The sequence below is a fragment of the Lactuca sativa genome, chromosome 6, assembly GCF_002870075.4.
Source record: "Lactuca sativa cultivar Salinas chromosome 6, Lsat_Salinas_v11, whole genome shotgun sequence".
Classification (NCBI taxonomy): domain Eukaryota; kingdom Viridiplantae; phylum Streptophyta; class Magnoliopsida; order Asterales; family Asteraceae; genus Lactuca; species Lactuca sativa.
This window is the reverse complement of record NC_056628.2, coordinates 15,340,452-15,354,551: the sequence shown is the minus strand read 5'-3', so window position 1 is coordinate 15,354,551 and position 14,100 is coordinate 15,340,452. Positions and strand designations below refer to the sequence as shown.

Genomic DNA, 14,100 nt, shown 5'->3' with positions numbered 1-14,100 from the left:
TATACCCCAATTTCTAACATATGACACTCAACAAAAAGATGAGGCAACGATTCCTTTTGCATGCTACAAAAAGGGGACAAAACACTATTTATCACAATACCTTTAGTAGTCAAATTCGGCGATTTGGAAGTCGGACTAAACAAAAGCGCCAAAAGAAAATATTTACCTTTCGAGGGATGAACTTATTCAATGTCGTTTCTTTTCCATTATCCGATAACATCAAATCTTCATTTTGTTTGTCTCTTTAATAATAAAATTATCTTCTATACTAATGCCCTTACTCCAAGAGTCCATTCCATCCTCAAGATTAACTTCAACTAACATATTCATAAGGATATTAAATTGGTCAAACTTCGTACCTTATTAGGGTTCCTACGCCACTTCCATCTTCCTCGATTATTAACCCATCTATCTTATAGGGTACAAACTTTATTATTTTTAACCCATAAAGCATCGGAAACCGAATACATAACAGAACATTACCGATCCACATGTCTTTCCAAAAGAGCACATCAATGCCATTATGTCACACCCCAAAACCAATAACGGCGGAATACGTTTCGAGGTGGATGACGTAGTGAACAGTATCATCACAATTGCATAATAGTAGAAACAAGAAACATACAACCATAGTATTATATAGTGAATTTAATTACAAGCGTGTGTAGTAATGTTTAACAATCACCCAAAAGTAATTCAAAAATACGAGATGGGTCTTGTGTGCTCCATCTTCTCCAAAATGCTGCGTCTGAACCTGTCTATCTTTGACCTGAAGATACAAGTTATTTTGAAAACGATTATCAGCATAAAGCCGGTGAGTTCATAAGAGTTTAGTGTGAGTTTTTGTATACAAAGCATTAGTGTTAAAAATGTGTCATGTTCATAAGTAGTAGAACTTAGAAAATCCCCTATTTTCCAAGAAATACATTGTAAGTGACCATATGTGAAAAGTATGCATTCTTTATCTCTTTGAAAACAATTTATTGTAAAAATACTTTGGCAAATCTCCAAATGACAAATGTGATAGGATAAGTTAAGCCCGTGATTCATGATAGAGGTGCGAGCTTCCTTTAGTGATAGATACTTACTTACTTCGGGATGTGGTTTAACATTTAGTATAGTATTTTAGTGTAGTTGTAGGGTATTCCTTGTATATTACCAATAGTGTGGATAATAGTGGATCCCATGACCTTCCCGGTCATGCACAGTGTAGTGAAGTAGTGGCATCCCTGGGCCTGTACGGCACGGACTGAGTTAACAGTCGGGATGTAATAGCGTCTGCCCCGTATAGATCTATACATGTAGAGTCGTCTCCTGCTGGAACACTCCGGGCGTAGTGAATAGCGAATAGAGTATCTCGTAGCGGGTTAGTGTATTATTGTTTGTTTAGTGTTTACTCTATGGTTATAGTGTAGTAATCTTTTAGTATTGATCATAGTGTATTCTCTTACTAGTGTATCGTCTAGTAATAGTAAGTATTATAGTGTAGATAGTGATAACTTTAGCGAGTAGTAGCGGTAGCGACCCTAACCATACCTAATATGGTTATCTTAGTGGGGATGTTTCTTAGCACGTTAGTGACTTTAGCATTAAGTGAAAGCAGTAATATTCGTATCCCATACTGATATACAGATTTTATATAAGTAAGAAATCAACGACAGTCGGACGGATAACTACTACCTTAAGCCCACAATCAAACAAGAACAGGAAATAAGGCGAGATATCGGTCCTAAGTCCTCCAAGTCTTATTTATATAAATATATCAGAGTGGTTACATTTTATAAGCAAATTGATTAAATAAAAGTATTTTTCCAAGAGAACATTTAAATTCTGATTCACTGTTTAAAAATAGTTTGAAAAGGGTAAAACCCGTTTTTAAGGCATAGGGACAAATCACATGTGATTTGAACTAAGAGTAGTGAATCACATGTGATTAATCCTTGAAACTCGGAAATCGTTCTGTAAAACTTTGCATAAACATTTATAAGCAACTTGTATCTTCCCCCTAAAACATGTAAAACACTTGAAAGGTTCATTAAAGGGGTATGAACTCACCTGAAATCGCGGAAATCGGGTGGATCGGGTAAATCGGGTAATGGTGTCGATTGAGCGTTTGGTACCAAATAACCACTTGAGCACCTTTTAGGACCCTAATGTCATATGAAATATGTATTTTACAAGAAGTTAATCATCTTATGCTTCTCATTATAGTATTTGGACATTCTAGTGTCGTTTTCGGGGTTTTAAGGCCTATAAAGGGTTCCCGGGAGTGGTACAAGGCCATGAATGATTTACGGGAGGGTCCATGAGTTCACTCTTTTAGAGTTTATGGCCTAAAAGCCACCCATTGGGAGTTTACGGCCGTAAGCCCCCTAGGCTTGGCCGTAAACTCTTGTGACACTCCAAAATGTGTGTTTAGGGCCTTATCTCACTTCCTTGATTTAGTGGTGTGTGTTTTGGACCAAGAGGGAAGGATTAAACATCTTCATTTGTGATATTTTTGGGGAGCTTACGGCCAAGACTTGTTCTTGGGCCGTAAACTCCTATAAGTCCTTCAAGATGAAGGTTTTACTTGTACAACATGGTCCCAAATGGCTTAGAAAAATCCTAGAAGGCCCTATAGTGAGTTTGGAACAATTTGGCATCAATTTTTGGGGAGTTTACGGCCCAAGAACATTCTTGGCCGTAAACTCTTCATTTGGTGTCAAAATGAGGTGTTTAATGGTACAACACACTTCCAAAGGCCTTAGATAAATTCCTTTCATGCATTAGGGTAGTTTAGGGACTTGTTTGACACAAAAATTTGGGTGTTTACGGCCCAAGCTTAGCCTTGGCCGTAAACTCCTCTTTTTGTGTTCAAATGATGTTGTTTAATGCCTTTAAGTGTTCCTTGGAGTCAAGTCTAATTTACCAAACATCCTAGAAGTGCTTTTGGAGCCTTAAACATGGATTTGTGGGGTGTTTGAGGTGTTTACGGCCTAAGCACATGCTTGGGCCGTAAACTCCTTTTTAAGCATCATTTTCTTGTGTTTTAAGGTCCAAACCCTTCTAGTTATAAGCCTTAATTAGTATACTAACATACAAGAAGGAAAAACTTGGTCTTTGGCTTGGTTTTGGGGGTTTACGGCCTAAGGAGCTTCTTAGGCCGTAAACTCCTCTTTGAACCTTGATTCCTATGATTTTTGGCCCTCAATTTCAATGAAGCATGTCTAGAATAAGTTAGGGGATGAGTACTTACGTTTGGAAGTCGGAAATTAGCGGAATCGGGGCCGATTTCGAGTCTAGAGAGAGAAAGTAGAGAGAGTGGGTGTGTAGCAAATGAGTGTTCAAATGTTGTGCACACCCATTGCATATGTCTCGGGAATCGCACCCGATACACGGCTACCCGATGTTTAAAGTTAACTGGGTTAAAACTTTTTACCCGGGTGAAGTGGTTGAAAAGGTAAAACAACTCTATTAGGTTAAACGGGGTTAACACATATGAATTATATTACTTATGATAATATTAAGTCATGCATAGACTTAGATATTCGGATTTTGACGGTTCCAAATATTACATAAATAACGTATAGCGACACGTTCCGTTAGTGAAAATGGGGTTTGTAACGGAATTAGATTTGGGGTTGTCACACATTAACTTTTCTATGTAGAGAGGACATTGAAATAACACCAGTCACATTCATTTTGTACCAAGCTAACATGTTTCTCGGCCAAACACCTTGACCCCGTGGTCTTTGACCCTCCAAAGGAACGACCTGTTTCCCATTGTAACATCCCGAAAATCATGATATAAAATATTTTTTTTTAGATTAGTAAATCGTTAATACATATATTTCCCATAAAACCAAGATTTAACAAAACATCATCAAATCAGAGTAATTCACAAAATGCGGAAACATGTGGTGTGTGCTCTGCAATCATCCCGAACTTTTCCAATTGAAAACCGGAGTACCTAAAACACAACCTGAAAACCGTAAGCACAAAAATTAGTGAGTTTCTCAAAATACCATACACCATACAACCACAAATTATCATGCAACATACATATATTTACTTTGGGCTCCCCCATGGTCTTTGCCTGGCATATTATGGGCTCCCCTATGGTCTTTAATCCAAGTTACATGACCTCCCCCATGGTCTTTCATGCAAGTATCACAAAGACAACTAACATTCCACATAACAAGCAATGGGTCGGCATTGGTGCCTTCAACCTATGGATATAGTGAGAAGACTCACCTCGATCCGCTGCAAATCAGATAACACTCGGTTGTCGAACTGGAAATCCCACACTAACAATAAATAAATCCCAATTAATAATTATGTCATAATTCATTAACCGTGGCCTCAACTCATAAGTCTTGACTCCTAGGGTAAAAGACCATTTTACCCTTTCCTTAATGGGCCCAACCCAAACTTAGCCCAAGGCTCACTGATGGCCCAACAACATAACTCAAGGCCCAATCTATACCTAAGGCCCACTCAAAGTTCTAAGGCCCAACCAGAGCCCAAACAACTAATTCATAGCCCAACGAAACAATCCAGCCCAATTGAAGCCCACTCCTAGAGAGTCCAAGTCTAAAAGCCCAATTCCCATCTAATCAGACGTACGCACGACATACAAGGCTTGTAAGCACGACATACGTCGCTGGTCCAAAAATGAGCATCATAGGCAGAACGCACATCGTTCCCCGGTGGTACGCACGACGTTCCCCGGTGGTATGCACGACGTTCTTGGCGGCTACCCAAAAGTCATCCCAATGACTTAATCCATTAAGCCAAACGTCCAAAACCTCAGAATAGCTAAATATAAGTGACTTGATCCATAAAGTTGAAGGGTTTAAGCCTTTGCATGGCTTAATGAATCCCAAACACCAAAGATGAACTACAAAATGTCAAAATAACTCCTAAAATGTCTTAAAACTTCTTAATATCTTAAGACCTCAATCCAAACTTCTAGATCTGATTTCAAGGGACTTCTTAAGTCATGAAGTTTCCAACTTTATGACTTGGCATAACTCAATGGGACCCAAATCAAAACCCTAAGTCCCAAACTTCATCAAATGACTACCAAATCATGCATGAAAGGTTTATACCCATAAAGATCTACACTTTAGGACTACATAACCTCAATAAGGACCAAATATGAAGCTCAAAGGTTCTGGAGTAACCTCTACTCACAAGAACCACCTCAAAGGGACCAAAACCATAGAAAAATACCACTTAGCTAGATCTACATGAAAAAGTTGTCAAGGTTGAGACTTTATACCTCCAGAAGATAGATATAGGTGCACAAAGCTTGGATCCAAAAGCTCCAAGTCAAGCAATGACTCTTAAAGATGTTTCTTCTTCTTCCTCAAGCACCAAAAACACACATAAATCACTTTGAAGCTCAAGAATCACTCAAATGGAGGCTAGGGTTTCGTTCTTAGGGTTAGAGAAGATGGAGGCTGAAGAATGGAATAGGTTTGGGTCCATAATGATGCTTACAAAGGGGCCAAACCCTAAAAACGAACTTTTGAAGCAGCCTAACGAACGCCTGACGTTACCAAGTTGGCTCGTGTCTAATTTCCTTCTTGAACGCCATGCATTCCTACCTGGTACGCCATGCATACCCGTTTTGGCCCAAAACCCTTATAACTTCAAATGGTCATAACTTTGCATCCCTTATCCGTTTTTGACGTTCTTTATATCCACGAAAATGTAACAAGAAGCCCTACACTTCTATCAACTTTATTTAGCCTAAAAACCAACCGAACTAAAATCCAAAATTCATAAAAGGCCCGAACCAACGCCTTTATCGATACCCTTGGGCTCTAAAGTGCAAACCAAACCCTTTGATCACATAACCAACATCACCCACATCTAAATGGGTCTAAACATTTCTTCCCGAAGGCCCTAAGACTTATGATAACTGATGATCGGGCCACGGTCCCAAATAATGAACTGATTCGAAACCGAGCGTTACAACTCTCCCCCACTTAAATTCGATTTCGTCCTCAAAATCATTCTTTACCATTCCCGACAATCCCGACAGCCCGAAGGACACAATCACAACCTTAAGCATACAACGACCTTCCTAGGAAACCAAACCTATCCCAACCCGAAGAAGACGAATCCATAATCCTATGCAGAAAACCAACCCCACTTTATAAGCAGGTACGCTTAGCGTACAAGCCTCCAAGCAAGTACGATGCGCGTACGTGCTGAGTACGCCCCGCGTACTCGGTCTGTTGGGCCTCGCATGTTTGGGCTATCGTTTGGGTTTCGCTTCTTGGGGCATTGTTGGGCCATCTGAGAACACGTGTTTTGGACTAGGGAAAAATTATTGGGATTTAAGGTAAGGCCCACGTAAGGGTTTGGGCCCAATTTGTAAAATTGGGCCATAAGTGGGCTATGGATGATTATTTGGTTTGTGGGATTTTTTTGATTGTGAGTTTGGGCCTTAGTCATGGACCAAACTAGGTGACGGGTCAAATGGCCTTTTTACCTAATATATGGATTGTTCGATTTGGATTGGAACCCAAATGTTAATTGAATGTTATCTATGTTGATAACGTGGAGATTTTAACGGATCTGTGGACAGAGATTTATTTGTGGGTTCAGCTGTCGAGGTGAGTCTTCTTCTGGTGCTCGTGAGTCGAAGGCACCAATGACGACTCACTAAGTTGTGTATGTAGGATGCTAGCTGTCTTTATGACTCTTGCATGTTTGTATGAGCCTCTGTGGTAGAATAGTTGTATCTGTGGCGACCAACTGAATCTGGCTATTATTATTGCGTTATGTTTTTTTATGTGTGACTGGAATACTAATAGTCTCAAGGGTTGCTGATAGCCCACTGAGACTGCCGATAGTCCCTAGGGTTGTTGTTAACCTATACTTGTTTATTTTTGATGTGTTGTATGTGGTATTTTAGGGAACTCACTAAGCTCTATGTTTATGGTTTCAGGTACTTCTGGTTCGAAAGGGGAGGTCCCAGCTTGATCACAACGCTTACACCCATATTTTCCGCAACCTTGAGATTTTGGGATTGTACTCTAATAAATGTGTTTTTTTACTGTAAAATATCTTTAAGTGTTTAATTAAATGATTAGTGGGTGTTTTAGTTGTTTTAAAAATGAAATTTTTACCTTCATATTTTGGGGTGTTACACAGTTCTGGGGACGAACTTTCATATTTCGGGAGTTCAAGGCTTATGGAACCCCAAAGTTCTTCATGAATAAAGACCTTATAGCCAACAGGCGGTGGAGTGCAGACATGCGGAGCACTCAACAGACGAGCTTTTGTCGTGAGGTATCAAGGGTGAGGTTTGCATCTTCCTTTATGAGGAATTGAGCTCGCGACTGGTGGGAGAAGGTTGGTCATGCATTGGGAGCATAGGTCGTGGAGGCTATGACCTGGCCTGATTTTTTTACTAGATTTAGGGCGGAGTTTGCACCCGCTATCGAGGTGTAGCAGTTGGCGAGAGAGTTTCAAGACATCGCCAGACGACGGCGACTGTGGTGGAGATCACCACCAAGTTCAGGGAGAGAGCTTTGTTGCTTCTGTAATATGTTATGGACGAGGAGATGAAGAAGACGAGATATTATGATATATTGAGGGATGACATCGGGGAGTTTGTCAGCATTTTAGGATGAAGGAATTTAGAGAACATGATTGATAGAGTCTGGGAGCAGGAGATTGAGTTGGAGCTTCGAGCGAAGCAGAAGCCAGCTCGGGTTCAAGTAGTTGAGGGCCCAACGAAGAGGACTAAGACTTTTGATTTGCGATCTAGAGGCTAGCAGGTTCGGGACCGCTGGGGCAAGTGCGGTAAATCGCAAAATGGAGTTTGTAGATCAGTGGGTTCGGGTTGCTACAGGTGCGGCAAGACTTGTTATATTAGTCGAGATTGTCCTATGGGATTGGGTTCTTATTTGCTTTCATTGCAATCAAAAGGGCCACAAGAATTTCGATTGTCCGAGGTTATCAGGTGATGGTTGTCGAGACCACCAAATAAAAAAAAACTAAATATGGCGACATACAACAACAAATTGTAGTAGCGGTAATAGGATCGAACCACAAAGATTGGCTCCAATTCAATTTTGTGCATTTAGCTTCTATAAAATAAAAGTATATAACGATAGGGTTTTTTTTCTTGAAATATGAAATGCGATAAAAACAAATTTATAAAAAAAACTAAAATAACAAAATAGAAAAAGCTATAAAACAAAACATTCCAATATCGGGATAAATCGCAAGTTCAATTACTTGACTAATCATTATAATTTTGTGGTGCAATAAGTTTGATGAATTCTAATTTGGCTATAGCAATCTAAAAAGTTTGAGATTACCTAGACTTTTCTTAGTTAATACAATGGTTATAAAAGCTAATAACACATTTTCTTATTTAAAGTCATCATTTCAATGTAACATGTAATTAATGAAAATTAACTAGCATTAATATTTAAAAGTTACCAAATCCAAAAGGAGTCAAAATGCTTTCATTACCATGTTGGAAAAATACTTTCGTGATCGTGTGAAAGGAAAACAATCACAAGAACCATTTGTTGCTTGTTAATTTGAAAATCTATTACATAATCAAGAAATTAACCACCTAATTAAACATTCACAAATCTAAACTCATGATTAAAGACATTAACATAAATAGATGTTTTACTAGAAAATATTTCCGTAGAATACCATCAAAGTCCACACAAAACTACGCCTAATCAATTAATTGTTCTATTCATTCACCCAATATTGGAAATAAAAACTAACTACTACTACTAATCATGGGTGAAGGTTATAAAGGGCCAGGAGGGGTGCTAGCCCCCCCCCCCCCCCCCCCTGATTTTTTTAATAGAAGTGTAAATAGCCCATGATTTTTTATCTATATTAAGCCATATACATTAAAAAATTGGGTTGTGCACCCCCTGGCTACTGGAATCAATTGATCGTGTCCACTCCAGTAATCACTTAACCAGGTTTTTTTTTCCTGTCTTCAGAATGCAGAAATCATAATCCCTCAGTTCTGTTTAGTGTTTAACTGCCCTGCGCCCATGCTGGAATCAATGAATAATTTCAATTATGTTTAACTATTTGACTATTTTCTCATAAATCAAAATCATACATGCTTGATAGTTTTCAATTCTATTTTATCATGTAATTATTATTTAATTAATTTATATTTCTGATTGTTAGGACTTAGGACTTAAGATCATTTTTAGTTAAATGATTTCTCATAAACAAGATCTATATAATTTAGGAGCATTGTTGGTTAATTGATTTCAGAATTTTGTAAAATTTTGCAGAAATAAGATTTGTAGAAATAAGCTTTTTTTGCAGAATTGGATTGTTGGTTTATGAAATATGAGATTATAATTTCAATTTTAATTTTTATAGATACAATCATACAAAGCTTACAATTTTATGGGAACGATGAAAACCATTGATTCTTTTTTCAAAAGAAAGAATGATGATGAAGAACCTCATAATGAAAATCAACACAATAAACGTCACAAAGCTTCAACAAGTGAGTCGCAACCGCAAGAACATGAAAATAAACAAGAGAATGATATTTTTGAAGCTACACAATCAAATCCTAATAAAGTGGATCTTAAAAATCTAGAAAGAGATCCCGCTAAACGAAAACAAATGTGGGAATATCCGATTAATTTAAGGGAACAAGTAAGACGAACTTATATGACTTTAGGACCTTTCCAAATACATCTTCAAGAATATAATGCTAAAGGTTCAAAGAAACATCCTCGTAGATTCCAATATTCTTGGTTCAACATTTTACCTAATTGGTTAGAGTATTCTCCAACAACACATGCTTCTTATTGTTTTATTTGTTATGTATTTAATGATAAACCAAGTGTGTGCCATGGTTACGATGCATTTACTGTTAAAGGATTTTACAATTGGAAAAAAGTTAATGATGGGAAAAATTGTGCATTCTTGAAGCACTTAGGTTGTTCACAACATAGAAATGTTGTTACGTTTGCTGAAAACTTGATGAATCAAGCAACACACGTTGAAAATATCACAATGAAGCAAAATGAAGCACAAATGCTAAAGAACCGTTTACAATTAAAAGCTTCAATTGATACAGTTCGTTGGTTGACATTTTAAGCTTGTGCTTTACGAGGACATAATGAAACGCCCAATTCCAAAAATCGAGGTAATTTTCTTCAATTACTAAAACTTTTAGCATCTTATAATGATGAAGTTGCAAATGTTATATTAGAGAAAACTCCTTTTAATTCAAAGTATACTTATGGAGATATTCAAAAAGAATTCTTAGTGTAACGACCCAAAAATAATGACTAAAAAATTCCTTTAAAACATTACTAAAACCATATTTATAAAACCATATTATAAGTCATAACATAATTTCGGAGTATCAATTCAAAACATGTTCTTATTATCAGAGTAAAACATCCCAGGCTGACTAACTATGGTGTGCGCCATGCGATCATCTCGAGCTCTTCCCTCCGCTACTGGAAGTACCTGAAACCAAAACTGAAAACTGTAAGCACGAAGCTTAGTGAGTTCCCCAACCTACCACATACCCTGCATAATCACATACTGCAAATACTGGGCCATGCCAGCTACTTCGGGCCTCGCCCACTACCTCGGGCCTTGCCCGCTACAACGACCCCACCGCTCCAGGCCCCGCTTGGCTTCGAGCCCCACTCGAATACAAATTTGTTTCTCTTAGGCCCCGCCTGTCTCTGGGACCCGCCCGCTAATCATATACATATAACATATCGCATAACACATAAACCATAACTACTCTGCTGCATTTCTATGCTAAGGCCTCGCCGGTCTTGGGCCTCGCCCCTGTCCTGCTACTGATGAGTCATGGAACCCCGTCCACACTCCTGTTGATAGTGATATACGGGCCCAGCCCACATTTACTCCATTCCTAACTTGGGCCTTGCCCCTGCTCGACTACTAATGAGATATGAAACCCCATCCATACTCTGCTAATGGTGAGATGCGGGACCTCGCCCACGCTTACCACCCTACCAGTCACATACAAGTATCACACAGACAACGAGTATACTCTATCATGCAAACCATTCCTTGGGCACCCGCCCGACATTGGACCTTGGTCCTGAATATCATACTAGCGAACAGTGCCTAGGACTAAACTCCAAGTCTTCCTACTCATAACTACATGGGCCGAAATTGTGGCCGTAGACCCATTCACACAAAGGGAAAACTCACCTCACACTACTGAAGTTCTGACTGATGCCCCTTGACTGCTACACTATTGGCTGCTGACTAACAACCTCCCCGAACCGCTGCTCCTCTAGCTCCCAAGCTACTAATATCAATATAACACTTAGTCCCAAATTGAACTCTAGAAGTCAAACTAAGTCAACGCTGGTCAAAGTCAAAGTCCTAGTCAAAGTCAACCTTCTAGGTTGACCCTACTCTCCGAGTCTGCCTATTGACTCGTCGAGTTCACAACTCAGAAATCCCCATAATTCGCGACTTGACTCGCCGAGTCACCCCGCAACTCGTTGAGTCCTTCAACCTACGAGACCTAATCCCGATCCTGACCAACCCACTGAGTCACCGCCTTAACTCACTGACTCGACTCGCATCTAGAAGAGATTAGGGTTTCGACCCGACTTGCCGAGTCCAAGAACAGACTCGCCGAGTTCACCTTCATCATTTCTATTATGTCGATTTCAGTCCAATCCATTGCTTCCAACCATAGATCTGGACTCCTAGGGCTAGCATTACACGTAAAGTTGCCAACTTTACGTGCATGCAAGGAGCTATGAAGCTTTAACATCAAATCTAAGTTAAAATGGAGGTCTAAAACATAGAATGAAGATATAGCTGAAAAAGCTTCTCACTCAGAGCTCCTAAGGCTCAGAAATGATCAGATCTGAAGTCCATCACATCCATAAGGCTTGTATCCCGAAATAACCATGGAAATGACACAAAAAGGACAAAATCTAAGCTAAGAAGGGGATCTAGATGAACAATAGACAAGGTTCAAGCTTCATACCTTGAAATGGCCTGAAATTCCACACCAACACTGGATCTATAACTTCCTCCTTTCACCACAATGAATCTCCTTCCTTCTCCAAGCTTCAAATCACTCACAAGGCAAGAAACTAGCTCAAAATATCTCAACGATGATTAGGGTTTCGAGAGTAGGTGAGGAGGGTGATGGAGGCTGGGTTGGAGGTCTGGAATGTTCTTTAAATAGGGTGCTGAGTCCCGAAATTAAGGCTTCCCAACCCAGACCAGACTCGTCGAGTCAGTCTCCCGACTCGTCGATTCGGTCATTAAATCCTCGACACGGGACCCGCTCCGACTCGTCGAATTCATCCATAGACTTGAAGAGTTGACCTGTTTGACTAATGGTTTCCTTTCCTTTCTTGATGCTGTTAGATTAGGGGTGTTACACTTAGTATTATTGCAAATAAACTTCGGAAGCATCTTCGTAGTGAAGTCGAGGATTCATACTTTTGTGTCATGGTTGATGAGTCACGAGATGAGTCTAAAAAAGAGAAAATGGCCATAGTTTTGAGATTTTTTGATGCAGAAGGGATCATACGGGAAAGATTCTTGGATTTGGTTCATGTTAGGGATACCTTATCATTAAACTTGAAAACAAATATGTGGACCCAACTTTTGCACTATCAGTTTGATGTTAGTAAAATCCGTGGCCAAGGTTATGATGGTGCTAGTAATATGAGAGGGGAATGGAATGGATTACAGACACTTGTTCTTAAGGATTGTCCGATTACAACTAGTATTGGTGGCTGCTTCACGGGAAATTATTCCTATATGCCAATTTTTTACAAACTTAGTTTTTACAATTAATGTAGTTGGTGCTTCCAGTAAGCGTTATGATGAGTTACAAAAGGCAAAGGCAACTGAGACTGAACATTTATTGGAACTTGGTGAAATCGAATCAGGTAAAGGATTGAATCAAGGTGGGACATTAAAAAGAGTTGGTGATACAAGTTGGGGTTCTCATTTTCGTTCCATTTGCAGTTTGCTTAGCATGTTTGATTGTACCAGTGTTGTTCTCCAGGGAATAATTTATGATGTATCTACTACTTATTCTCAACGCGACGATGCTGATGCAGCTTATTGTTACTTGAAATCATTTGAGTTTGTGTTTATTCTTCACTTGATGAAAGAAGTAATGGGAAAAACTTATATACTTTCTCAAGCTCTGCAAAAGAAATCCCAAGATATTCTTAATGTCATGGAGTTAGTTTCAGCAACAAAGGAGAGTCTAAATGATTTTAGGAACAATGGATGGGATTCTTTATTTGCACAGGTAAAGTTATTTTGTGAGAAACATCAAGTAGATGCCAAATATGAAAGCTCCATATACTTCTACTCGATACCGGCCTCAAAAAACCGATAATCATGTTACTTTTGAACATTTTTATCGAGTAGATTTGTTTATGTCCACATTGGACAAACAATTACATGAGTTGAATATTAGATTCAACGATCAAGCGATGAAGTTGTTAATTCTTAGTTCTACTTTAGTTTCAAAAGAACACCCTAAAGTGATTAACATTGATCAGATTTGTCTTCTTGTTGAGAAGTATTATCCTGAAGATTTTATGGAGTAAGAGAGAATTCAATTACGATATCAATTGGAGATTTTTAATATTGATATGACAAAGAATCCCAAGCTAAGTGGCATATCAACTATTGCTGACCTATGCAAGGGTCTTGTAGAAACTCAGAAACGCAAGACATATTATTTGCTTGATAGAGTGGTTCGGTTAATCTTGATACTTCCAGTTTCTACCGCAACAATAGAGAGGTGATTTTCAGCAATGAAAATGTTCAAGAACCTCCTTCGCAATAAGATGTCAGATGACTTTCTCGCAAACAACTTGGTGGTTTACACTGAAAGAGAAATTGTTGAAAACATTGATACGAAGTCAGTAATTGATGAATTTAAAGACCTTAAAGGTCGTCGAGTTGAGTTGTAATTCTTCTTTTAAGGTATTTTTGGTGTTTAGTTGGTGAAAAAAAATTGTTTTTTTTATGTGTAAGAACCTTAATTTTAGGTATTTTGGTGTTTAATTACTAGAATAAAATGGTTATTTTACGTGTAAAAAC

General features: G+C 38.7%; 1 protein-coding gene across 1 annotated transcript; it reads left to right on the top strand.

The window, feature by feature from the left end:
• Positions 1-12,519: 12,519 nt before the first annotated feature.
• LOC111918809 (uncharacterized) lies at positions 12,520-13,601 on the top strand. Its single transcript, XM_052764850.1, has 3 exons — positions 12,520-12,760; positions 12,837-13,310; positions 13,420-13,601. The coding sequence occupies exons 1-3, from the start codon at positions 12,520-12,522 to the stop codon at positions 13,599-13,601; spliced, it is 897 nt and encodes a 298-aa protein (XP_052620810.1).
• Positions 13,602-14,100: the final 499 nt, after the last annotated feature.

Excerpts from the sequence above, each read along its gene's own strand:
- LOC111918809 (XM_052764850.1), top strand. The coding sequence starts at position 12,520 with ATGGCCATAGTTTTGAGATTTTTTGATGCAGAAGGGATCATACGGGAA. Across the intron at positions 12,761-12,836 it reads GGATTGTCCGATTACAACTA|TTGGTGCTTCCAGTAAGCGT; the intron begins GTATTGGTGGCT and ends CAATTAATGTAG. Across the intron at positions 13,311-13,419 it reads TGCACAGGTAAAGTTATTTT|ATTTGTTTATGTCCACATTG; the intron begins GTGAGAAACATC and ends TTTATCGAGTAG.